This window comes from Benincasa hispida, chromosome 1 (assembly GCF_009727055.1).
Source record: "Benincasa hispida cultivar B227 chromosome 1, ASM972705v1, whole genome shotgun sequence".
NCBI lineage: Eukaryota > Viridiplantae > Streptophyta > Magnoliopsida > Cucurbitales > Cucurbitaceae > Benincasa > Benincasa hispida.
The window spans coordinates 44,883,839-44,910,793 of NC_052349.1; the positions used below are offsets into that span (position 1 = coordinate 44,883,839).

At 35.6% G+C, this 26,955-nt stretch overlaps 2 protein-coding genes across 3 annotated transcripts; one reads left to right on the forward strand and one right to left on the reverse strand.

Annotated features, from left to right (window-relative positions):
• Positions 1 to 20,199: 20,199 nt before the first annotated feature.
• LOC120081857 (UPF0496 protein At3g19330-like) lies at positions 20,200 to 21,736 on the forward strand. Of its 2 annotated transcripts, none has more exons than XM_039037042.1 (2): positions 20,200 to 20,497; positions 20,586 to 21,736. In XM_039037042.1, the coding sequence occupies exon 2, from the start codon at positions 20,596 to 20,598 to the stop codon at positions 21,586 to 21,588; it is 993 nt and encodes a 330-aa protein (XP_038892970.1). In that variant the 5' UTR covers positions 20,200 to 20,497; positions 20,586 to 20,595; the 3' UTR covers positions 21,589 to 21,736. The 2 variants fall into 2 exon arrangements, with proteins under 2 accessions (XP_038892970.1, XP_038892963.1); XM_039037035.1 differs by having other exon boundaries at positions 20,591 to 21,736.
• Positions 21,737 to 21,760: 24 nt separating this feature from the next.
• Positions 21,761 to 26,418, reverse strand: LOC120081846. The gene is made up of 15 exons (XM_039037024.1): positions 26,028 to 26,418; positions 25,859 to 25,950; positions 25,657 to 25,770; positions 25,246 to 25,350; positions 24,995 to 25,066; positions 24,263 to 24,375; positions 24,047 to 24,181; positions 23,809 to 23,877; positions 23,517 to 23,604; positions 23,312 to 23,383; positions 23,132 to 23,232; positions 22,856 to 22,973; positions 22,407 to 22,466; positions 22,146 to 22,256; positions 21,761 to 22,059 (listed from the first exon to the last, which is right to left on the reverse strand). The coding sequence occupies exons 1-15, from the start codon at positions 26,227 to 26,229 to the stop codon at positions 21,946 to 21,948; spliced, it is 1,566 nt and encodes a 521-aa protein (XP_038892952.1). The 5' UTR covers positions 26,230 to 26,418; the 3' UTR covers positions 21,761 to 21,945.
• Positions 26,419 to 26,955: the final 537 nt, after the last annotated feature.

A 26,955-nucleotide genomic window follows, 5' to 3' on the forward strand; every position in this document is an offset into this window, starting at 1 on the left:
AGACACGTGTACAACTAATGGTTGTGTAGAATTGACGGTCTGATTACATAACAGAAGGAATAATTATTCCTCCATCTTTGGAATTACCATAACAATCAGTGGGGACCACAAACCAGAGTCAAAGACCTGCACCTATAAATACCCCATAGATTTCAGAGAAAACGGATGCTACTTGATACGGGGCTAATTGTTGCAAAAGTGTTGAGAGAAAAGGCTGAGTTGAGTGCTTAAGTGAAGAAATCTGAGCAGAAGACGAGACAAGGCAGAGAGGTGAGTCTCAGATCTAATCTGCCAAACACCCGATCGGAAGATCTGTGCATAGATCTCTGCTACCGGTGGAGTAAGCCTAAGAGGGAAGCTCTTCCTACCATCAGATCCATCCTATCCGACAAGCAGATCTCCATCGAACGGTGCCAAGACATTGGCACTTGTTTGTATCTTTTCTATCTCTTTCATCATTGTATTTCACTTTCTCTTTATCTCTTCATTCACGCACCAAGTATCAAACGCTTAATAGACATACTAAATATTTCGATAGCTTTCATATTCCATTCTCTATCTACTTCCGTTCATCCGTTAATCACTTTCTCCATGATGTTTTCTTAATTCCCTTATAGTTACTATGAATTAAACAAGTACTTAATCTATGTTAAAGATATGAAATGCGTTTAGCTAAGGCATACTAGATGGCATCTCACCTGTGAGAGCAGAAGTGAAAATGCTATTCTGATCTATCGAGAGAAGGTTAGAAGAATGCGTTAACTAAAGCAAGTAGTACTTCCAAACATGGAAGCAACCTTACGTTCATTACGTTAGTCTCTGTTTTACCACAAACATGTGGGAGCGCGGCCGATCACTGAAAGGTGTACGCAAAGAGAAGAGCGGAACAGTATTTATAGCTTCAACGCAATTGAGAACTTGCGTTGTTTATATTATTTATCTTTCTCTTTCTATTTTGTTCATGAGACTTGCTGCCGCATTCCACGTTCTTTGCATAATCTTCACAGCCAGCCTTGACCCCAGCATCTTGTAACATGAAGCATGTATCTTGTATCACCTAGCTTAGGTTTACTGTATTTTTATTTTACTATCGCATCTTCACTGCTTTACTTTATTTTACCACAATTTTAATACTTGTACAAACACATCTTTAAAGATTGAAAAACCTGGTCGTATATATCATGAACATACCACAATAACCTAAAACAGTCCCTGTGTTCGACCTCAGATCACACCGAGAAACTTACAAGAATTACACTTGGTTCCATCGTAAGGAAACTTGTGACAACGCATGGCATACTACGTGAACATCCATAATTAACGCATATCTAAAAGTAGTATTGCATCATTTCGAGCATAGAACATCACACATCCCAACGTTCACAACATGTACCCGGCGCTAAGATTTGGGAAACGATTCCATGTTCTATCAAATAGTTTTGGAACCCCGAATACAAAAACTCTCCACCCTGATCTGATCGAAGTGTTTTAATCCGACTATCCAATGCATTTTCAACTTCAGCCTTGAACTTTCTGAACTTTTCAAAGGATTCAGACTTCCGTTGCATCAAATAAACATACCCATACCGAGAATTATCATCAGTAAAAGTGATGAAATAGTCATAGCTTCCCCTGGCTCTCACATTCATCGGTCCACAAAGGTCAGAATGTACTAACCCTAGAGGCTCTTTGGCTTGATAACCTTTTCTAGTAAAAAGTATTTTAGTCATCTTCCCTTCAAGGTAAGATTCACACACACCGGTAAAGAATTTTCCTCTAACTCACTTAGAAGTCCATTCTTCACCAACCTCTCAATCTTATTGAGATTGATGTGCCCTAATTGAAGGTGTCAAAGTTGGGCATTTTCCTCAGGAGCAACCTTTTATTATTTATTTTGAGTTATGGCAGTTTTAAACATCTTTATGTTATGGAGGGAACTCATTGCTAATGGCTTTAGCACATACAAGTTGTTTTCTAGATTTGCTTAACAGATTTCAACTCCATCTTTATGAATAAACACTTTATTCAAATTAAAATCAAGAGTATAATTACAATGTATCAGACACTTTACAGAAATCAAGTACCTCTTTAACTCGGGAACTACATAAACATCAGGCAAAATGATAAACTGCTTCTGTAAAGTCAATTGGAGCCCTTCCACTGCCACAGCTGAGACGACGTGCCTGGTGCTTACTTGTATCGTCATCTCTTTAGCCTCTAGCTGCCGCCAGGACCTAATCCCCTGAAAAAAAAATAAAATAAAAAAAATAAAGAACAAACAAGTGGCCCTAGAGTCAATAATCCAGGCAGAATCATCATTCTCCACTAAACAAGTTTCCAAAACTAGTAAATCATATTTACCTTGTTTTACCTTGGCCTTAGCTTTCTTATTCTCTTTGATCCAGCATGAACAGTTCCACTTTCAGTGCCATCCTGGTTACAATGGAAACATTTTCGTTTGTCACCAGGCATTGGTCGCGTTCCCCACTGAGCAATAGGCTATGGGTTGGTAGGTGACTTCCCCTTCCCCTTACCACCCTTCTTCTTCTTCCACTTGGAAGTGTTAGAAGTAAAAGGTGCAGACTTAGTTCCTGAGGTTAAACCCTTATGGAACTTCTTTGATGACAAGGCAACATTTGCCTCACCAACCTTCTTCTTCTTACTTTTCAGCAAAGATTGAAATGTCTGCAATTCGTTGAGGAGAGTTATAAGGGTATAGTCCACTTTGTTTAGTATGCATTATAAACAAAGTGTAGGAAGCTATCTGGCAACAAATGCAGGATTATGCTAACCTGGCTGCCCTCATCAATGCGTGACCCATTCATCTTCACCACGTTGAAGTGGACCATCATATTAAGCACATGTTCATGAACAGACGTGCCTTCCTCCATTTTGGAGTTGAAGATGTATTTTAGAGCCTCATGCTTGAGCTGTCCAAACAATTGTCCGAACATTCCCCGCAGGGACTCCATGATCTCATGTGCTTAGACCATAGGCTCATGCTTCTTGGCCAAAATGTAGCCAAGATATAAGCTCGGGCCTTCTCGTTCGCCTGTGTCCAACGCTTAGGCCTCCCAAACATTTCAAGTGGCGTTTTGAGGTGGAATAGAAGGACACTCCTCCATAAGGACGAACCTCAGGTCATCGATGATTAAAATGGTTGTGATCATGTCCAACGCTTAATTACGTTGCTGAAAATAGAACAAACTTAATAAGTCTATGCAATCCCACATTTTGACACTAAATTTAGTTTTAGCAAAATAGTTTCCAAGTACCCTAAATGAAATGACTTCTATTTCACAATGATGCCCCAATGAGGCAGGACAAATGTCACCGGCTGGGTGATCAAATGCCTCTTCACTGGGATGAGAAACTCTCACCCATTAGGTAGAAACAACTCTTGTAACTGACCCTAATAGTCACCATTTGTCGGTCAAGAACTGTTAACCCTTAACAATTTCGCATAAGTGTAACCCCTCATTTTCAGACCTAGAGTCCCGCTCTAATGCAACCACTGTAGGAAAAAAGTATATTAGGACAAGAGATTAAAGCAACCTTATCCTATATAGGAGATCAGATAAAGAGTCGTGCAAAACTGTCATCCTATAGGGGGACACTCCCAGGGTGCCTCGAGACGATGCATAGAAACGTTATCCAACCTAACGAGAGAGACCGTGGGATATGCTATCCCATGTCCTACTCTCACTTACTATGAACATTCTCTCCATTCACCTTGATATTGACCTATCCAAACACCATCCTTTAGGGGGACACTCTCAGGGTGCCATGAGGCCGAGGATAGATCTCACGGTGTGAACATAAAGGGAGAAACATGAAGAGGTTTAAATGAAGTATCATATACCCCAAATACCTCCCACTGAATATTCTACCTAGGGGTTCATTAACTTAGACCACCGGTTACTGATTTTATCTAAGTCAGTTTAATTTTCTCAAAAACAACTTCTGTCTTTGAAATTAAGCAAGTTCAAGTAGTCTCATTAAACTCTTTAACGAACTATCCTCAAATTTGCATGCATGCATCAAATCTATCTAATTCACCTTTCCAGATAGGTTTTCGGGTAGGGGTGTTCCGTTTCCGTCAGCTTAAGTACCCCAGCCTAAACAGAACCTGCCTTAGACAAAAGATCCCTTATAGATAGATTTGCTACATCTTTAATCTTTTATTACTCAATTTAATCCTATTAAACTGATTAAAAGATTAAACCTTAGGTTGCTAATCTCATTAGAACCGTGATCTTAGATCTATCTCCATCAGTCTTAAAACACTTTTAAAATCATGATTCAAGCCTAAGTTCACATGCATGTCTTTCTTATCGATTTTAGTTCTGATTTCCCTTATAACCTTATAAAATTAACAACCAAAACCCATACACATTGCCATGCACAACTAAGTATTTATAACTCTTATAAATTTAACTTATGTGTCATGCATCATGCAATGTTCATTCATTACTATATATAACTTTTATATACATGGTAATGAACTAAGCAAATATGCTTCCATACACCCTTATACTATAACACTTATAATATAAAGATGATGCATGTGTATGCTTAATGCATGCATAAATATAACTCTTATATTATATGATGCATGAGCATGCTCTATGTAATTTAAGTCATATAAACTACTATATCATAACACTTCTAATATAGAGATGATGTCTGACCAATGCATAACTGAAGGTGGGATTTCAACTATATAGCATACCATATGACATATAATCAAACATACCATCCTATGTACATTCACTACAGACTAATGGATCGGGATGATTAAGCCTAAAAAATCGAAAATAAAATTCTATCTATTACAAACATCCATTGAGCAAACTGAAGGCGAACCGGTTCTTGAACTGCTCGGGCGAAGCCTCCCTGATCGTTTAGTAAACAGGCCAAGTATCCACGATCATTTAGCTATGATCGAGTACCATTTACAATGCGATGAAGCATGAGGCACTCGATCGTTTAGTGATGCGTTATTTTATGTGATGAAATAATGGAATGAAATGCGGTGATGGAAATGCGTTGAGCAATAAGTTTTCTCAGCAGAATCCAAGTATAAATTCCACTGAGTTTCCTAGTAAGTCCAGGGTCAAACTTAGGGACTATGGAAAATGGTATGCGGTGATAATTTTCCAGAAGACTTTGTGGTAACCAGTAAATCAAATAGTTGTTTGGGTTGTTGTTTGCGGTATGAAATAAATGTATGCGGTTGATTTGAGAAAAGATCAATTATGCGGTAGATACACTGAGTATGTGGAGGAACGAGTTGAGAAGGTCTTTAGCTAGCATTTCCTAGGAATACGTTAAACTATGCGATCATGCTACACTCATGCAATAGCAAATCATTTTCCAATGCAAATGTGGTGCTCCTAGTTCTAGGACGCATGTATTGAATGCAATAATGTCCATAGAGCTTATTCCTAAGTCTCTATTTTTTTTCCTATGCAATGATGCAAGATGCACACAAAGACAAGGTGAACGCACACAATCATATCCTATCTCTAGGATGCATGTGATGCGTTAATAGCAAACAATGCTTATTCCTAAGCTCCTATCTCTTGATTATGTGTTTTAATCTGACTCTCTTGAGTCTAAATTCTAACCTAACTTTTCCAAGCCTAGATTCTGCCCTTAAACTACTCTCCCGTGTATCTCTAATGGACGAATGATGCATACATAATACAAGATAATCTCATAGAATGAAGATCCCCAATTATGCTAGCCAATTACTTCTCAACCCATTCGACAGATTTAGCTACTCATGCGTAATAAACAGAGTGAACAGATATAAAGAAGTAAATTCCATTTCTATAGATAAGTTTAAGTACAAAATGGCAATGGAAGATAAGGATAAAGAGCCTGGTAGCAATCCCTTGCTTCCCAAGGCTTTTACACTGTCGACTCTATTCTGTTCAAAAGATATTCCTGCTTCCGCGGGAGCTGGTCCTCTCTCTGATCTCGATGCTTCCGGCACTCTTCTAAGTTCACCGGAACGATCTCTCGGCACAATCTTGCTTCTCTCGCTTCCGCCTTAAATAAAAGAAAAACTAAGAACAAGGTTATTCTATCTAAGGGAAGATTCTCTAACTATCCGAACTTATTTACTAAAGGTTGCCTTCGGTATTTATAGAGCGTCGGGGTGAAAGGCTTCTTCTCTCTTATGATTGCACTGATGGGATGGCATTAATTCTCTGTCTGATGTGCCAAATATTTGTCACCAAAAATCTGAATGTACTCGCTACAATAGTTCATTAACGGCTTGTCAACTTAATTCGGACTCGACCGTTATCAGCTTTTTGTCCCATCGTGATTTACTATGCTTTTCACCCAGATGCGCCCACTAAGTTGCGCTGGCTCTATGCGGCAATCCTTCTTGAGCAAATGTTTACGAGCACAAATAACCACAAAGTCTTGCGGTAATGTTGTGTTCGGCTGTTGATTTCTTGTGATCGCATTTTCTGCCTTGCGTCAACACATATTTTGCATAAAAATACAAAAGTTAACTGTTTTCATACGATGAACACATGCGACCGCAATGTCATGAACTTAATGCTTTTTGGACGCAATCTTATATATTTATCAACACAAACCTACATTGTTTAATAACTTAGTACTGTAATAACGTGCATTTCTGCCTGTTATCATTTAGTGCACCAAATTTAAACATGGAAGTCTAAACGATCGTTTAGAAGACGACGTTGCTATGAAGCACGATCGTTTAGATGATCATAGAACAAGCGCTTAAGTAACAATTACTCCGCAATCGTGTAGTTAGGGACTAAGCGATGAAGCTTGCTGAGCTACACAATCGTTTAGTGCGCGTGTGTCAATTTGCTTTCGAGTATCCTATACTCAACGATCGCTTACTCCATCGTTTACACAACCTGACCAACACTTAGTCGTCTTCTTCCTCAATGTACAGTGCAACTTCTTGTTTTGAAACTTTATCATGAGCGACTCACAGTGACTCAAACTCTTTGAATTACAAACTCGATAGCAAGTTAATATGCCCAAAAACACAGGGGCCCTTACAATGAACTTTGAATGTAAAAGAATTAAATAACCAGAGGCATCATCCCAGGAAACTCCATTAATCCACATCCACAAAACTATTTATCATTTAAACAGAATGCAGACATGCTTTACCCACCAAGAATGCAAAGAATATTCTATACAACAATGGGTTTGGAATATCAAAACTTGGCTCTGATACCAATTGAAGGAACTCTTATCAAAGAGAACCTATGAGCGGAAGCAAGATCGTTCCAAATTCATTGTGACAGAGATACAAGCATTTACAAACATACATACAAGTTATGCATCACAGAATAAATTACGGCGTGCTTTCAACAAATTAAATATAAAAGAACAAGAGACTCACCTTTGAAGAACTTTCCTTTTATTTATCTCTCGCTCTCGTCAAGATCAGCTCTTCTCGTTGTCGCTGCAACGTCAAGCCAATCATCTACCAAATCTCGTTGTCACTCAGCAAACGAACAGTTTTCTACACGAACAGGCAGCAACTTGGACACCACCACTTAGTGACCTTGATATTTTTGGAATTAGAATCCAGTAGGTGTGGGCTTTGTTGTATTTGGTAGAGGGAAGAAGGAAACATGATCGTATACAACAACCAAGCAAGTGGGAGAGGTTTAGAGTCTATCATATAGGCGGGTGCTTGATCGTTTAGAAAAGGTTCATGATCATTTAGGTAATCAAGTATGATTGTTTAGGTAATCTCGCTCTCGCGCGCGGTCATTTAGTAAAAGCTATACGATCATTTAGGTAGACTGCACGTGTTCACAATCATTTAGGAAAACTTGAGCTGTCATGTAGGCTCTTGTTAGCTATACAATAGGCAGTGTACAACTTTTTGTGAAGTGATTAACCGATACTATACAAAAATGAAAACAATTTTCATTTTATCCTTCAGTTATGAAAGCTGAATGAAACCTCCCACTTTCATGCACGATTATACAGAAAACCACCAACAATTATCTCATAATTGTTTTTAATTATAAATAAATATAATAACTAATTTATCATATTATATTTATAACCTATAGTTTTAATATCACATCATATGCAACATTTAAACCATAGTCCTTTTCTCCTCCACTAGATATAAATCATATTTATATCCTTTTCCTCCAATTAATGTATCGCATACATCATGTCAACTATATCAGATATAATTGACCAGTTTAATCATATCATATATAATCAAACTCCCTCTTGTCAATTTGAACACTTCAAACTGACCCAAAAACTGATTTTCAACTTAAATCCATTGAGCTACCAAGGGGACCTTATGGACCTATGGTTGAAGCTCCAACGGTACGTGAATAGCTGACTAAACTCTTTAGTCACGAGATCCACCATCTGTTAACTGTCAGGCACTCCACTAAAAGCTGATAGCTACACTCTTCTCACCACAGCTACACTCTTCGTGGTCCAGTCTTATACAAACTCCTTTGTATAGGATGCCCCCCGCTCGCATGTCTCCACATGAATAATTAGGATCAGACCATCTATAGTAAGTCACAATACTTATAACTCTCTACAAAGCAGGCCACATCCGTAGTGTCACGAGGATAAGATTTCCCTCTTATATCCATATACTACAAACCATTTTAGTTATCAGTTAAGGCATGATTCACCTGTATGTCTCCACATACATGCTTAAGTTACAACGACAACCAGGGATCTTAGTTTATTGGTTTGTGGTAAAGCAAATAAAACATGCCATGTTTCATAGACAATAGTGAAGAAAATATCATATATTATTACATCACAAGCGTTTGTTCAATATAGTGTTTACAAACTACAGGACCCAACGAAAGTTTAGGGCATCGACCTTAATATGTACATGACAAGATTCAGAGTAGAAATTTCATGAAGAAGGGTTCTTCAAGGGTAAGGTTTCTTAAACTCATTTACTTTTCTGTTTTAATCTTCTCAAGAATGTTGTAATTTTATTTTTAAATGCATGATCTGTTTTTGCTATAGAATTTTAATTCTGTAAATTTTGGGTTTAGGTTCGATCCCGTCTTCCGCTCAAGGACCTTCAATGGTTTCTTTCATTGTCAACTTAATAAGTCTACCATTTTGAGGATATTTCTAAGTAGGGAGCTGGGAACATACCTACACAAGATGGAATTCTCTCATTCCCATCTTTAAGATATGTAGATGAATTGCTCTCTTAAGTGTTGACTTTTGGTCTTGGACAATGGGGCCCATCCTCTCATTGGCCTGAGGGGGATTTGTCTATAGTAGGATCATAAACAGGTTGTCCATTAGAAAATCAGTGAGACTTAAGAGGTAATTATAGGGGTAAAATGATATTTTGACCATATTATAGTTACAAGTAATTCGTGACGGATTGACTTACTAATAATTGGTTATATCCATAGATATAAAAATATTCTAATGTGTGAAGAGTGCAATTGTGGATTTTTAATGGAGTGACCCACAATAAATGAACGTTGATTAATTTAGTTAAAGAGTTTAATTAATTTAATCTTGTACTATTGGAGTTTTTAATCTGTAGCTTCATTAGGTCTCCGTGCTAGCTCATTAAGGATAAAACAAGGAATATTTAGTTTTAGAAGAATTTGAATTATTCAAATTTTAAGGGAATTTATGTTAATTGTATATGTTGAGGGATTATGCTCTAAATATCGTGGTTTGCAATGTATAAACAAAATTCGTTTCTGTAATAAAATAAGGAGTTATTTTATTTGACCATTAGACTTGTGTAACTTAATCAAATAAACTAAGATCCAAGAGCATTTTATGTAACTTGAATAGTATGTAGTAGGCATACAGGTGGATCATGTTCAAGTAATAACCTGAAAGGTCTGTAGTCTATGGATAGCATTGAGTGCCTTATCCTCGTGACACTACAATTACGACCTACTTTGTAAATGTTACAAGAGTTGTAACTATTACAATGATTTGATTCAAATCGTTCATGTTGAGATATACAAGTGGGGGTATCTTATACAAAGAGTTTACACAAGACTGAACCGCGAAAGGATTAATCTCTCTTTATAACACTATTGACTGAAGAGATCAACAATTCATAGGATCACCATAGGTATTTCGACCTTAATCCTGAATGAGTTGTAAACTCCTATCTATGAGGGCAGTCCTTTGATTTGTATAGGTGAGAATGGCCCGAGTCTCGACTCAATAAGCTTATCATTTTGGAGATTTGTCTAAGTAGGGAGTGGGGATTTGTCCAAGTAGGGAGCTGGGAACATAGCTACACAAGATGGAATTCACTTCTTCCTATCTTTAGGATAAGTAGATGAATTACTCTCTTAAGTGCTAATTCCAGGTCTTGAACAATGAGATTCAAAATTAAACTATATAATATGAGATAATAATGTATTTGAATAAGATTCAAATATTAAATAATATGAATGAGATTTATATTATAACTATAGGTTAAGTTTAATGAGACTCATATTAAAACTTGACGCTAAATTTAATATGAATGAGACTCATATTAAAACTATATGTTAAATTTAATATGAATGAGATTCATATTAAAGCTTTATATTAAATTTAATATAAATGAGATTCATATTAAAACTATAGATTATGCGAGGAAAATACATATGAATATAATTCAAACGCGATATTAATTAAATATGTGATATTTGATTAATTAATAATTATTTATTTTTCTTAAATTAAATTTGTTTCAATTTAATTTAAATATTAAAATTAACTCCTTGTAATCATAGGGGAGTTAACGTGAGTTAAAGAATGGTTTGAGGGAATTATCTCCCTCACTGGATATGAAGAATTGTTCTACATTTTTTAGGAAGATAGTAGAAATGTTATGTAGGATTGTATCAACAACAGTGGAAGCAACAAGGATCATTAAGCACTCTAATTCATTAATTTTGGTAAAATATAAAGCATGCTCTTGCAGAAACAAGTGGGTTTCAAGACATACCTTTGTAGAACTTCTTCAAAGCTCGATTTTCAGCTGCTAACTTCTCCAAATCTTGTTGTAGACCACCTCAAAATCTTCCTCACTATTCTCTTGGTGATCTAGATTGAATTATGGGACTCAAAACAAGCTTGAATAGAGGAAATTCTAAGAAGAGCTCATAACAATAGTCCAGTTGAAGAACTCCTTCTTTAACCCAAAATTTTTCCAAAAATTCTATCGATTGCATGCCTCAAATTCACTCCAATCTCTTCAATATATTGTAGATCATCATGCAAAGAAGATAGTTGTATGAGATGCAGCTCATGCTTGGAGTAATTGAAGACAAAAGAGATGGATCTTGTGTGAGCAACTTCAAAACTATTAATGAATAACTAAAAATTCCATTTATGTGTTTTTCATCTTCTCAAACTTTTCAAATTGATTTCAAAAATCAATTTCATTTATGAAATTGAAAAAATAATTAATTTTACAAAATTAATTTTTATAATAAAATTAATAAATAATTATTTAAACAATTTAAATAGTTCTAATTAATTTNTAATAAAATTAATAAATAATTATTTAAACAATTTAAATAGTTCTAATTAATTTAATATCAAATATTAAATTAATTTTTACACAATCCACCTTCATATATTTAAATCATATTTAAATATAAATTCTCCTATCCCAAATTAAACACGTAATTATATTTCATATAATAAATTCCCTTAATTTTAATTTGAACATTTCAAATTAACTTATCATGCTACGCTAGAACTAATCCATTTACGAGCTAGTAAGGGAACCTCGCAGACCTACAGATCATGGGCTCCAATGATAGATTAATTGGCTAAACTCATTAGATCAAATTAACCCCTATTCGTTACCTAATGGGTCATTCCACTAAAGCCCATAGTTGCATTCCCTTCACTGTAGATATATTACGTCCACATGATTTAACCATATTTAGTAAGTCGACCCTTCACAGGTTGTTCGTAATAACAACTGGATCAAATATCTATTTTACCCCCGAGATTACTTCTTGTTCCTCAAGTTCCTACTGATCCTTCAAGGAATAACTGGTTTGTGATCCAATCACTAAACCAAAACTCTCTCAGCCTAGTGAAAGGGTGGGGTCCTTGTTCAAGACCTGGATTCAGTACTTGAGAGAACAACCTTTCTCTTATCCCTGGATCGAGTAGGCATGAATTTCATCTTGCATCCTATGTCCCCAGCTATCTATTCAGTCCTACCCCTAAAATGGGAGGCTTATTGAGTCGACGCTGTTGAGCTAACCCTCACCTATACAAATCTAAGGATAATCCCAAATAAACAGGAGTTCATAGTTAGCCTAGGATTAAGATCGAGTTACCTAGGTCATCTAAGTGAAGTAGTCAGTCTTATACAGTAAATAGCATTATAAAGTAAGAGTGACTTATTTCGTGGTCCGATCTTATGCAAACTCATTGCATAGGATGCCCCCACTCCTCATGTCATGACATGTACAAATTAGAATCACTTCGTATGTAGCACTTTACAACTCTTTGTAACAACTACAGAGTAAGCCACATCCAATAGTGTTACTAGAATAAGGTACCCAACCGTATTTATATACTATAGATCATTTTGACTACTTACTCTAAAATGTTGACTGCTTACTCTAACCTGATCCACTCTTATATCTCCACATAAAGTTCAAGTACTCATGTAATAGTCATGGGTTTTAGTTTATTGGATTTAGACTTTCATGTATACAATTTATAAAATCAATAATAAATTTATTGACTATAGAAAATGTTTATCATTTTACAAATAGTGAGTTTTATGACATAAAACTCAACATGTTCTTCTTGAACTTTTAACACTCATAGAATTCTCTCTCAACACTCAATCTCTCATCACTCTCATAAAAATATATTGAGAAATAGTTTCTCTATAAAGTGTTCTTCTTCCCTTAATTTTCCAAAAAGGTTCCCACAAACCTTTTCCTTGTCGGAGAATAGTGGTGAAGATCTTGGTAGTGTGTCCTATTCATGATTAAAGAGATCATGATCGTAGTGAAGGTTTGGAGAAGATTGAAGAAGTAGTCTTCAAAGGTAATTTCTTTTCCCTTGATTTCTTCACTATTAAAGCATGCTTAATGAAATATGTTTAAACTTCTCTATAATTTCGAAACATAAATTAAATGCAGTTCACTCGCTTCTGCTGTGAGATTCGATCCCTTCAATATGATATCTGAGGACTGATCATGAGAATCTATGGTATGTGATCACCGCAGAGTTGCTAGAGAAGTAGACCGAGGAGGGGACCGACGACTGAAGGTGGAGGAAGAAGAAGATGGAGACTAGGGTTTCTTCTTTTTTCTTTTCTTTGCTTTTTTTCTTTTTCTTTTTCTTTCTTTATGACCTCATAAATAGAGCACCTTTATAAAAAAAAAAATTGCCAAAACTCTAATCAAATCTTAAATTCAAAAATTGTCAAAACTCTAATCAAATCTTTAATTCCAAAAACATCAATATAAGAATCCAAACTAGAAAATATTTGGGTCCCAACAATCCAAAGAATATATTAAATTCTCCAAATTATGAATTTGAGACTTAATTTGATATTTCTAGTCCACAAAATTAAAAACTTATTACTTGAATTTAATCTATTTTAAATCTAATTTACCCAAGTTATATTTCAATCATTCAAATAACCCAATTACGTCCAATAATTAACTCCAGTTAACAAAACTAATTTAATCCAAATTAAACCAAAAATTACTTAACCAAGTGTAACATTCCGAATTTCAGAAAAATTTAAGTTAATTATCTAAAATTATTGAATTTAAATTTCCCTTTCATTTGGAAAATTGGGATTAAATTGAAATAATTTGAAAAACTTTTATTGGTTAAACTGAATTTAATTGATTAGATATTCGAACTGATTATCTTGAAAATATTGAATTTTGCTTCCCTTTGATTTTAGATTTTAGGGCCAACTTAAAAAAAAAAATAAAGAGATAATTAATTTCATGTGGTTTTGAATTGATTTAAATATTTGGAAGGATTTAATTTGTATCAAATTGATGGATTTTATTCATTTAATTTTGGTTTTTGAAGCCTAAATTAAGATAATTTGAAAAGTTAATTGATTATTAATTTAATAGAATCTTTGGAGATTTTGGAGATATTGTGATAAAATATTTTATTTATCTTTTCAAAATTTAAAAAAAATAAAAGAATTGAGATTTTTTCAAAATTAAACGAGAGTGAAAAGAGGCCAAAAATTTGAGAGAAAACAATTTGGTTTTTCAACGACAACTTTCACAAAATTATCGATTTTTAGAGTTTAAACCGTTGGATCGTGCTAAAATTTGGTCAGTCTATTCAAGACATATAGAGTTTCATTTTGAATGGTTGGATCGTTGTTTAAAGCTCTAGTTTGTTCGTAATCTCTGCTGAATAAAATCTGTAAAACTAGAAATTCCCCTTATCTCTCACTCTCGCAAACCCTCCTCATGCAAGACCCTCACTACCAGCCGCTAGCCTAAACAATTTTTGTCGTCTGACAGCAACACCCGCTGCCGATCTAGGGTAGCCACTGTCTCTTATACACATCTAGATGTGTATAAGAGACAGCTGCTGGGTGATCTTAGTATGATTTATGACCCTGTTTGTACGCTTATGTCTCTATGAGATTTCAATGACTGTTAGTGTTGCCATTTGGCTATGCACATCGCATGTTGTGAGCCTTCGAGCCCACACCTTATGCTTATGTACGGTGTTCTTTTGGGACCACCACTTATGTTTATGTTTGTGACCTCTGGGGTCACTACTTATGAAAGTGTGCCTTCGGGTTTGCCCCTTATGCCTATGCCTATGATGTCCTTGTGCACTTCTGTCCCAATGGAAAGACTAACAAATCACTGAATGGGCCCAGTAGCAGGTCGCTTACTGAGTATATTTTTATACTCATCCTTTTCTTTTCATGTTTTTCAGGTAAGGGTAAAGATAGACCTACACATGACAAGAGAGATCCGTGACCTGGTCATTTGGACGAATTACTGCTTCTGCACTTAGGTTTCATGTACTAGAGTCTAGTTTAGGAGTCAGGCATTTTAAAATCTTATGAAATATTCCTTGATTTTATTTATTGATTCAATTTATTTTAAAGTTGGGTTAGGGCTACCCCGAACAGTATTTTTCTTAGGTTTTCTCTTCTTTTCTTATTTGAGCATTATTTAATTAAATAAAAATTTTATCTCTTTTATTTAATTATTCTTTGAGAAAATGTATTGCCAAGCCTATGCATACATAAAGTAGCATCCTAGAAACATACTAGAAATTTGGGTCGTTACAGTTGGTATCAGAGCCCAAGTTTTAGGTTCTGTAGACTGACTTACATCGTGAGTCCAAACTGTTTCTTATGGCCACAAATGGAGATCTTTTGTCATCGCTAGGTATGTTCTTTCATTAAATGTTTTATGAAAAATGTGTTTCAAAGCCTTCATGTCTAAGCTTTATGTATTGATTGATTGTTATTGCCAATTTAATGACCTGAAAGAAGTTAATATGAGATGACTATTTTTTTTTTTTTTTTGGTGTTATGGAAAGAAAAAAGGATCATAATAAGGCCATTTGGCGTTAGTTTAATCATGGAAGGACTGTTAGAAACGAACATATATTTTTGTTCAGGGATATTGAAACCTGATAGAACTATGAAGTGTTATGCACTTATGACATGAAAGAAAGAAATGGATGTATTTGGTTAAGCTATAGAATAAGGTAGGTGAATTGGAAATTCACTGGGGAATAATATTATGTTTTGCATTATGAGAATAAAACTAGTGGTGCTACAAGGAACTTTATCACAAGGCACATGTTCTTAGTTATGAGATTAAAGTTTCTTTATAAGATAAGAAAGACGTGAAGAAGAGACTATAAATTCTATTAAGGATTACTAGATATTAAAGTCAAAATGTTCCAAGAAAAATTTTGAAAGGATTAATAGGCCATGATCACTTTCGTGGTATCGAAGTTGGTGGATTAAGTAATGTATGGTGTTTTGGTTCTTTATGTAATGTGCCTAAAAGAAAGAAGAATTGCTAGATTGAGCATAAAGCGATAGTATGAGGAACTCTTTACAAAACCTAGGTAAAATGAATTGGTCAAGGAATGCCAAAATGGTTGAAATTATAGTTGCCTTTAGATGGGAGAAAACGAGTTGTTGGATTGAAAAATTCTTAATGTGCTTGGGTTTGAACTATGTATTTGTCGCAATGAAAAGTTCAAGTTTAATTAACCATACTAAGAGGAAGGATAAAAGTTTTGAAGTTTAAAAGCAATGTTATCTTGTGGGGATACCCTACTAAAGTTCTAAGTTTGGAATGAAATTTTAGATTTATGGAAAAGGTTATAAAGGGTCACATGTCTTGGTTTAGGGATTATGTTTCACTAGGAAAGTGAAAAGTGCACCTTCAAGTTGTTGGGTTGAACAAGAATAAATGTGAAGAAAATAATAGTATTTAAGGAAAGGTTTTATTCATTTGGGGAGATAAATGGAAATTAATGTGTTCAAGATTCTCAAATAGTTAAGAATGGTTTGGATTTTAAGACATGATATGGGTGGATACAAGGCATGGTTTGGTGTAAAATATGAATCTCTCATTACCCTTTGGAACTTTGCACTGCAGTATGCATTGTTCGAAAAAAAATATATAGTTTGCTTAGGTTGTTGGATTGTAGACTGTGAAAGGGGATTCGAATAATCACATGTTTTGGTACAGATAAATTTCAATAGGAAAGTGAAATAGAGCATCTTGGATTTATTGGTCTTGGAAAAGATAAGGGAAGATGAAAGGGTTTGAGAAATATTTTGTTGTTTTGAGAAAGTAAGGGGAATTAATGTTTGAGATTAAGAACAAAGGTTTGGTTTGGTGTCCAAGATAGGAAATATGTGTTTACGAACCTTTAGAGTTGGTATGAACAATCTCATTACTATTTAGAACTATGAATCTTAGTATTTGTTGGTTGAATGGATATCCTACCTAAGCTTTTGGTCATGGAACTCAGTTTTAGCATGAGAATTTGATTAAGCTAAACTATCACGCATTGGAAGAGTGCTTAGAAATCTTCTTCAAATTATAGGAGAGTCAGAGGAAATAATGTTTTATGAAATGATGTTTAGTAGTAATAGTTGCTAGAAACTATGGAAATGGAAGGGGTAAGGCCTCGTTAAAGAGAGGGAAGACGTTGAAAGGTATAGTAAGGTTTAGAGGTTTTGATTGTGGACACGAATACCTAGAACAAGGAATTAATGAAACCATCGATTTTATTTGAAGGTGAAAGTAATCTAGCTCTAAGTAAGAAACAAGTTATATGAGTATTAAGGTTGAGTAAATTTGATCTCCCAGAATAACCCCTAACACTAGAAATGAACTTAAGTTGAGAGCAACTCCTATCTTTAAGGCTCCTCATAGAAGGACTCTAGCAGAGTTGGAATAGCCTAAGTCACTTATACAAGAACCATTTAGCAAAGTGTTCCTATGCACCTTAATGTTTTTTCTTGGAGCACGTCAGCTTTGTTTATTAGGAAAAAAAGATGATTCACACGACTTTCTATCAACTATTACGGATTGAATATGATAGTATATCTTGGTTGCAGGGGATTGTCAGAGCACTTAGGTGCTGAATCCAAATTCAAAATCCTGGACTTGAGACGCCATGAGAGATATGTTTTCTGTTGCATGGACAGTGAGGTGACTCACTATATGGAGTGTGAACATTCTCAATATAGATGTATGCAATCATGAAGTTCTTTATCTTAGAAACTGGCATCAGGTAATGGTTACGACTATTATGAGGTTATGGTGATGTATTTTGCAATGACAAATGCTCTACAATACATGGGGACTTCAAGAGCCTCATTTTAAGTGAGATTTTCAGACTCGTGCATAGGAGGGTCTAAATGGTGATATGTGTTTGTTTTAAGATTAAAAAGTAACATGATATTGTCTCAGATAAGTTATACAATTCATGGTAAGAAGTGAAGACTTTCTGAAACGTGGAGTTAGCGCTAATTAAAAGTTCTTTGGCAATATTATTAGTCTGAAGAAGCAATTTGGGAACATGAGGATGAGACAATAATTAAGTATCACAAGCCTTTAAGGACTTGAACTTTCAAGGACGAAAGTCGTACCTTTCTAACTCAAAATTTCTATCTGGTAGAATATTCCTTCACCAATAGTCATTAATTTTAAACTCCATAAGTTTTCTCTTGATCAAGTTTTCCAAACTAAGGTTGCTTCATCACAACAAGGGTACGAATTTGATCTAGGTACTAGAAAATAATTCCTCAATTCATACCAATAACACTTTATTTTTGTCCCCTTTAGTCCAAAGTCATTTTCAACTACTTTTTGCTTTCTTGGATGACATCAACTTAGTGAGGTACTACAAAAGAGTTATTCAAATTATCATTTGTACTAACAACTAGTAACATTTTTTTCTTTTAGGCGCAACATAAGAGCAACAAATACAAAATACCTTACTCCGTCCATTAACTTTTAATACCACAAAAGTGATCGTAACCTATTAATCCTTTCAAAAATCATTCTTAAGAGATATCATCCTTATTAACTCCCTTAAAATTCACAATCTCTTATTAATTTTATTTTTCTTCTTTCTTTTCTACAAATAGCTTTAATCTTGTACATAAGTATGTGCCTTGTCAATAACTTTACTCCGTGGCTTAAACAAGTACTATCTTTTCTATCATCAACACCATAATCGAATAATCAACCCATACTAACCTTTGTCAATTCAATAAACAAACAGTAACAAACAACTTTTACATAAACTAAATAAATAATTTTATGTACAACTTTAATAAAATGTTTTTAAGGAAAATTATGTTTTAAGTTCTTGAACTTGCATTTGGTCCCTCAACTTTTAATTTAGTCATTCTAATCTCTTAATTTTGCAAAATAGATTTGAAAGGTTCTTATTTCCATTTTATTAATTAAATAAATACTTTTATACTATTTAATTTGTATATTACATTTATAAATTAAAAAAATACAAGATTTATTTCCTCTCTCCTACGTGGAAACATCCGGTTAGCCTTTCCCCTTCTTTTATCCTCAAAGCTTCCATTTCCAAATGCCCATCGGCCATCATACCCGCTCTCCAGCTCCACAATCCCTCTATGTCCACCTGCTCTTGTGATTCCGCCGAATGATATGTGTAATGTGGGTGTCAATTTTTGCGACCAGGGCGCTGACTTATTTTCTCGATTTAAGAATTTTATATGGTTATTTCTCTAGAAATTGCCCAAATAAATTTAAAGTAGAAATTGGAGATGGTGCAGTTGGTCCAAGTGAGAGACAGAAGGAACCATCTAGATTTTCATTAGAAGAGAAGAATGGTGGAGGAAGAGGACGATAGAGAGAAGAGTGAGAATGGGAGAGAGAGGAGAAGGAAATATATTTTTTATTTTTTAATTTATAAATTTCATATCAAAATTAAAAATAGTATAAAAATATTTAATTAATTAATAAGTGTCCTTTTAAATCTATTTTACAAAATTAAGGGACTAAAATCGCTAAATTAAAACTTGAGGGACCAAATGCACCTATTTCTAATAACACATGGACTAAAAATATATTTTTCCCAATTGTTTACTAATAAGACGTATCTAACAAAGAAAAGGAGCCCATCGATGAGTTACAGGGACGCTCTGGAACTACTATATAAGTCCGTCTATATAAACCATAACTGGGTGCTCTTATACCTAATGTAATAACTCAACTTTTCGAGATCTCTAAATGAAGTTATTAGTATTTATTAATTAATTTAAAATAATTAAATTGTGTAAATCTGAAAACCTACATAGAAACAAAACTCTAATTTTAAAAAATAAAATCATAACTTTTTAAAATTTATAAACTAAATTAAAATACAATCCAAAATTTATGGATTAAAGTGTAACATTTTGAAATGACAAATTAAACTTAAATTCAAAACCTAATAACAAAAAAGTTATTTTTTATATTATTATATTTGACCAAACGAGTTCCACACGATCAGAAATTTAACTATCTCATCGTTATTAGACTTTGAATTATTTCTCAAATCTTAAGTTGTTGATTTTGAAACTCCAAAATCAAATAAACACAGATCCAAATATCATAGACTCGCTCATAAATAAATAAAGTGAATAATATTAAAAAAAAAATTTTAAAAAAAAAAAATGCTTGCCGAGAAATCATGCTTCGCCGCAAGAAGCTTACGAAGCGAGTTGTAGTCAAACAAATAGTAAAAGACCACAAGGCATTATTAGCAGCCAATGAATTGGTCAACACCATATGTACATAAAAAGAGGCTTATAAGGCTAAAAGGCGTCACCCGTCTCCACTTCCCCCGAATCCATTTTCTTCTCTTCTTCCTGCTTCGAATTGCGATTCATTACTGAGCAGAAAAATGTTGGAGTGCCTTCCTCCTCCGGAATCTCCCACCTTCTCCCCGATGCACCAAGGTTTGCTACTTTCTCTTCTTACTCCATTCAATTCAACCCCATTTTTCTGGTCTGCCCTCTAACTGTTTGTCAATTTGCCTCAATGAAGAACAGGCCCCATGGATGCTTCCTCCTCCTCCTCGCCTCTCCCATCCACAACCACCATCAGTCTCTCTCACGTCTACTCCGCTGTTCTTCAAACCAATTCCTTCAAGGAGATGTCGAGAATCACCAGCTCCATGGATCTTATGGCCGCCGATCATGATCAACTTCAAGACCTCTCCGGAATGCTCACCCAAGTTCTTAGCCCCGATCGAGAACGCGTCCTCAATGCCCTTCACTGCTCCAAATCCACTTCCACTTCCCTTTTCAATCTTATCTCTTCTTACTTCGATTACAGCGAGAAAACCACCAGTCTCTGCCTCACCCTCCGGAGTATCGTTGCTCAAGCCCGTCGACTCTATTCCCCAATTCACACCCTCCTCGGTGATCTTCCCATTGATTCCCTCTCCCAGCCTGACTGCGACCTCGTCTTCCAAGAATTCCTTAAATTCAACGATGACACTAACCCTTTTCCCCGCCCTGACTCACAGACCTTCGACCCAATTCGAGACCATTTCTGCAATCTCAAGCACCAACTAGAGCGTCGCCTTCGCAAGTCCAGCTCCAGAATTCGCCTTGTTCGCCCTCCCAACCCCAACTCCAACACCGTCATCTGCTGCGGCAGCAGTGCTGCAATTACGGCCTACATTCCTCCAAAGTTCGCCAGGAGAGAATTGGCGTATGTAGCTCAGCTTAAAGTTGCATCTAGAAATACCTATGTTCTGAAGACTGACCTTGACACGCTTGATAGCCTTGTCGGCCGCCTGCATAACACCGTGGAGGACGACAAGCGTTTCATTCGACTGGGTTTGAATATGGGGAATGATAAGCACGCAGTTCAGTTAGTGCTCAAACAGTTGGGGAAGAACCACCGGACTTCGGAGCAGTACCTTGATCTTCTTGAGGAGAAGATAACTACTTGTTTCACTACTGTCAACCTCTCAAGATCTCAACTTCTCAAGGAGATTCTACTTCATCAAACTAGTTTGGGCTCTTCTCATTCCCAATAGTTACACTCAACTGAATCTGGGATTCACTCTATTTTTTCTTTCTAAATGTAGTTTTGTTCCTAAACTAATATTCAACTTGTCTTTAACCCGTTTAGTTTACAGTTTACAGTTTACACCAATAATAGATACTCAATAAATTCATACCTTCTGAAACTCTCACAGTAGACTGCAGTTTGAAAATTGAAATCATTTCGTAATCAAGTTATACACGTGCTGTGCTTGATGGGTTGAATACATAGCTCTTAGAAACAAACTATGCATTGATATTTTAAGTTATTAAGTAATTTTAGAATACTGCTTTCCTTGTGTGAGAATGGAAAGCAGAATAGGACATACAGTTTCTGTATAATTATGGTATCAAGTAGTGGAGGCATCGCCTTCTTTGGCTTTGGAAACTATCTCCTCTGTGGTGATGCCTATGATCTTGTTAGCACTCCTCAAATCTACACAGGAATATGCCCCATCCGCACCCTGTATTTGGTTCTTTTCCAAGTTAGAGAAGGCAAAGGGATATTAAACAACATGAGTAGATTCTCTTGTGCTTGATGAGTTCTCACCCGGACAATGATCCCCAGCTTTTGTAACTTGTGAACTGCATCATCCACGTCAAAATTACAGCTCTGATCAAACTCTCCTTTAATCAGCTCCTCACACCGCAGGTCAAGCTCCTGCTTACATAACCAAAGAAAAATAAGTAAAGCATCGACAACACCTTACTCGTTCATGATCACTTCTGTGAGTCATGAAATATAGTGCAACCAGTCACTCCTCCGCATCATAGTGCGAGTCTAAAGAGGAACAAGGTTTTGTGTATGCACCTGTTTTGTCGCCTCTCCCTGTTTCATCAATATGTAGAAGGAAATAATCACCTCCTTTACCTAAAAGTTAACAGAGACGTGGGAACATAAGCCACGTGTAACGAACACCAAAAACAGCATTCAGAATGAGGATTAGAAGAAAGATATCTTCCTCCACTAGAAACTGCAAACCAAGCTAATCTATGCTACAATCAGTTCTATAACTATATTCTATACTATATTTGTATCTATAAATATATCAAAAGGAGTTTGAAGGATAAAGATTATGTTATGTTTTCTGTACCCCTACTTGAATAGTTAATTCCAACTTTTAGTAATAAAGAATACTATTCTTGTATTCGCTTTATGAGCAAATAGATCTGCTATAAAGTAATCTTTTCACACCAAGTGTGGAAATATTCTAAAGCAACTAATACTCCCTATCCTGTGGCAGAGAGCGTGCTACTTACTTCTTGCTGAATAACTTCGTCACACAAGTGAAGAAGAGTGCCCCTTCCGCTGTCTAGTTGTTTGTCATACACGCAGCTTGTGATTAGGCTCTGATATGACACTAAATTACCCTGAAACCTACAGGAAATCGGAGATAAGTTAGCACTAGCTCAAGGGGTAATGGGGAAATGCAATACTAATTCTTTGAAGCAATATAAAGCTATAGTCTAGAAAATAAGTAACATTAGTCACACCCATTAGCAGAAATGGGAAGAGAGGAGGCCGTGTAACTTTACGAGAGATATGTTTTCACACAGTAACCACCGACTGCAGAGAGGATAGCAAAAATGACTTTGACATCTGCTTTAGGGACGCTAAGCGAGCCAATAACAGTAACCTGTCCGAGGAGGGAGGGAGGGTGAGAGGTGTATTTGCGTTCATAAGTCCATACAGAATTTTCGACTAAAACAACCAACCAGCCCGATTGCAGCAGACACGAGGAACTTCACCCAGTCCATTGGAGTTAAACCTGGATTATTCTTTTCCGGCTGTAAAAAGTTCACGTTTTTCCAGAAATAACCAAGTTCAGAAGTTCCATACAATAGTGGCCGCACATTGGTAACGTTGAATACCAAAAAAAACAGAGGAAAATATGAACGAGAAGTGGATTACGAAACCTACAAGCACAATCTCAAGATCTGCCATCGGTATATTCTTGAAATGCTTGACAAAGATACCCCGTTCCATTTCCTTTGTCGTATTTGCTGGCCTATTCAATTATATCTTTGTTAGAAGTCAATAAACATTTCTAATTTTAAGTCGCAGATAAAGGAAAATGTTCGTAAGAAGTCAATAACATTTCAACCCGTGCACTCCAACCATGTTAGAGAGAGAAAAACAAAAAACAAGAATCTCATTTGAGCTTAAAAACTTTCCATTCAGAAGTGGCTCACAAACAAGAAGGAAAAAGAACCTGTAAATAACGATAATTCTATCAAATGTGGGTTCTTGGATCGTAATCTTGTTCAATAGCATAGAGATCCTGGGATGACATACAATAGATTATAAGCAAGCAATCAAGGAATCTGAAAGACAAATAATTGCCCATGCTTGACCTCCCGGTTGCTAGGAAGAAAGCAAGGGGCTTCCCTAGTTAAACTAATCCAACCATTGACGCACGAAGCCAAATTATGGAGTGGTAGAGTTCAAACCCAAATGTCATGTTCTCAACACGAATGCGCTCTACATACAAGCCATCATCCTCTGACTCTGTACTGATGTCAATTTGTTTTGAAAATACCTGACTTTGGCGGCTTCTTGAGGCTCCAAATAGAAGGTTCTTTAACCTGTAGAAATAAAGCAACAGACAAGTGACATGTAAAGAAAACAAAGAAGTTCACGAGACTGATAATAATGTCTGTACTGACCCTGTGACTTTGAGAAAGAACATCCATATTCGCATAATGATGGCATTTACTTTCGTTTTGTAAAAGTAATCGTTCATTTGATCAATCCCAATACCACGGCGGAAAATTATGTACTACAATAGTATAATAGATCAATTCACGTCAGTTCTATGTTGTTGAATAATGCCCAAGTGATACTGTTAAAAGAGAGTGAAAAGGTAACTGTTTGCAGATTCAAGTGAAAAACACAGAAGGAAGATAATTAAGCATATATTTTTAATGACCGATGAGGATGGTGATGAAAACGGATACATTCACATCTAGCATACTTGTCCTAGTGTAAATCACAATGAAAACATAATTTACAATAGAAGAATGTGATGTAACTGGTTGCTGAACAGTTTGCTGAAGAGTGGGAGCAAAACCCATCATTTTCTCGAGCTATCAATTTAATATGCCAAACATAACCTCTACCTATCTCCACGATTGTATGATATCGTCCACTATGAGCATAAATTCTTATTACTTTGCTTTTGAAAATCCACCCAAAATATCTCATACCAATTAAGATAATCATCCTTACTTATATATCATGATATCTCCCTTCCCAACCGATGTGAAACAATCAATTTGTTGACAGATACAAAAAATGTACTCTGAAGCAATGCGTCAATAGAATTAAGTACTTGGTCATAGCTTCATTTCCTGGTCACATCTTGTTTTAAATTAATGCCAATTAACCAGGTTTGGTACCTTATCAGCAAAATATGGAAGATTGTCGTGAGGATTCTCCGTGAAGTATTTCGTCAAAAGCTTCTTGTCAAGCTTCATGAGTCAAAATAAAACCATAGGATAAACAATTTTTACACTTCATAGAAAATGACTATCAGTAGTTAATTCTGTTTCCAAAAGAAGAAAACAAATATCAGTAGTTAATTAGTTATGTTCCTCTGAAATATTATGTTAGCATTTGGCACTATCAAAAAGGAAAAGTAATATAGCACCTTGGACTCATCCACAGAGATGGGAAGATTTAGACGATATTGTGCAGATAGTGCAACCGCGATTTCCTCGTCTGTTGTTAATTTAAAATTGCTCTTCTCCATAACCTGACGAAATCAAACTATTGGAGAAAGAACCGAACCATGGAATAGAAAATCAAGCCAAAACAGAATAACTCCTACAAATATAGTTAGTGGTGCCACCACAAAGATTATTGAATGTACCCGTCACAATGTGATGATGTTGTGCCTTTTCAACAAAAAAAGTATAAAACTGAACCCGAAATGGATCGTCGCAATTCAGAGATAAAGATTCTCAAGCAACGATAGAGAGATAATCAGAATTAAACTGAAGGATTGGTGAATGAGGAACCATTGAATGATAAAAGCTAGCAAATGCTATAGCCACAGTACCTGAAACAGTTTCCCCAGAAATTTTTGTTCCATAACATCGATTTCTTCAGGCGAGAGATTTTCCTTCTCCAATTTTCGGGCCCCGTGTATAGGTTCGAATAATGAATATAAATGCTGCATATAAATGAATCAATCTTACCTATCGCACCAAATATAGAATAATTCTGTAGAAGAAGGAACAGTAATAAAAACGTTTTAATACCAAAAGATCATCAAATTGCAGAAGATACCAAGCTCGAATTGAGTATTCAACTCTCTGGCAAAACATCAGAAACTCATACCGGTCTTCAGTATCTTCAGTCCAGAAAACCGAGTGAGGAAAAGAGATGAGAAACAGAAAATGAGGACGATGAAGAAGAGTAGGAAGGTACCGAGATGGCTGGACAAGGCGTTGATAAGCGTGGGCTTGAGGATGGGGATAACCGATTCCCTCTCCAAGCGAATGACTTCCCTCCTCTTCTTGGTCATTGTTCGGAAGCCTCCAAATGCAAAACGACCACCATAAACAGAAATCCCAATTGATGGAGCTCTGATCTGGTTTACCAGTTCGTGGCAGATGAAATCCATGGCCATGGCTCCCCATATTCGTTCAACAAACCCTCCCGGTCTATTCGGCGGGAAATTCTCCTGGATTGTTCAGTCCTACCACCAAATCATATGCAATATTATTTTAGCTGTAATAAACTGATAACTTCCATATGTTATGCGCGTGAATTTTGTCCCTTGCTTTGAAGGCTTTTTTTCAATGTCATTCAAACTTTCAGTCAATTTAACTTTTAAGTAATATGACAATTTTATTATTCAAATATTATTTAATGAGCTAATTTAGACAAATTCAAAAGTTAGGAGCAACTCGAGGAGTTTATGACACCCTATTAGACATAAGATTGAAATGACTCAAATCCAACAAGATTGATGACATTCGAAATATTTTGACTCTTTCAATCTAATCGAATAGATTAAGTCATCTATCAATCAATTTTAAAATATTACGTATGCTTTCATCATGATATTAGGCAAGTAAAGTAGTTAGAAGTACTGGATTTTATCATGTATTTTTTTCATCTCGAGACCACTTTTTTTTTGGAACAAACAACTTTTTTCTATGCATAAAAGGAAGCTTTTTGTCGTAACATGCTATATTTTCTCTTTCATTGTCATTAGATTGATGGTCACATGCTTTCCATAAATTTTGCCCTTTTATACCCATATTGTAAGATAGGTTATTGTTGGGCTGATGTTTGAACTGCAGGCCCAAAACTGAAGCTTGTGAAATCTGATCCACGAAGAATAAGGATA

Bases quoted from the DNA above. Each gene is read 5' to 3' on its own strand.
- LOC120081857 (XM_039037035.1), top strand. From the start codon at position 20,443: ATGTTGGAGTGCCTTCCTCCTCCGGAATCTCCCACCTTCTCCCCGATG. The intron at 20,498-20,590 runs GTTTGCTACTTT...AATGAAGAACAG, and splicing joins CTTCTCCCCGATGCACCAAG to GCCCCATGGATGCTTCCTCC.
- LOC120081846 (XM_039037024.1), bottom strand. From the start codon at position 26,229: ATGGCCATGGATTTCATCTGCCACGAACTGGTAAACCAGATCAGAGCT. The intron at 23,384-23,516 runs GTAGGTTTCGTA...AACTTTTTACAG, and splicing joins CAGATCTTGAGATTGTGCTT to CCGGAAAAGAATAATCCAGG. The intron at 23,233-23,311 runs GTTGGTTGTTTT...CTCCTCGGACAG, and splicing joins TGTCTGCTGCAATCGGGCTG to GTTACTGTTATTGGCTCGCT.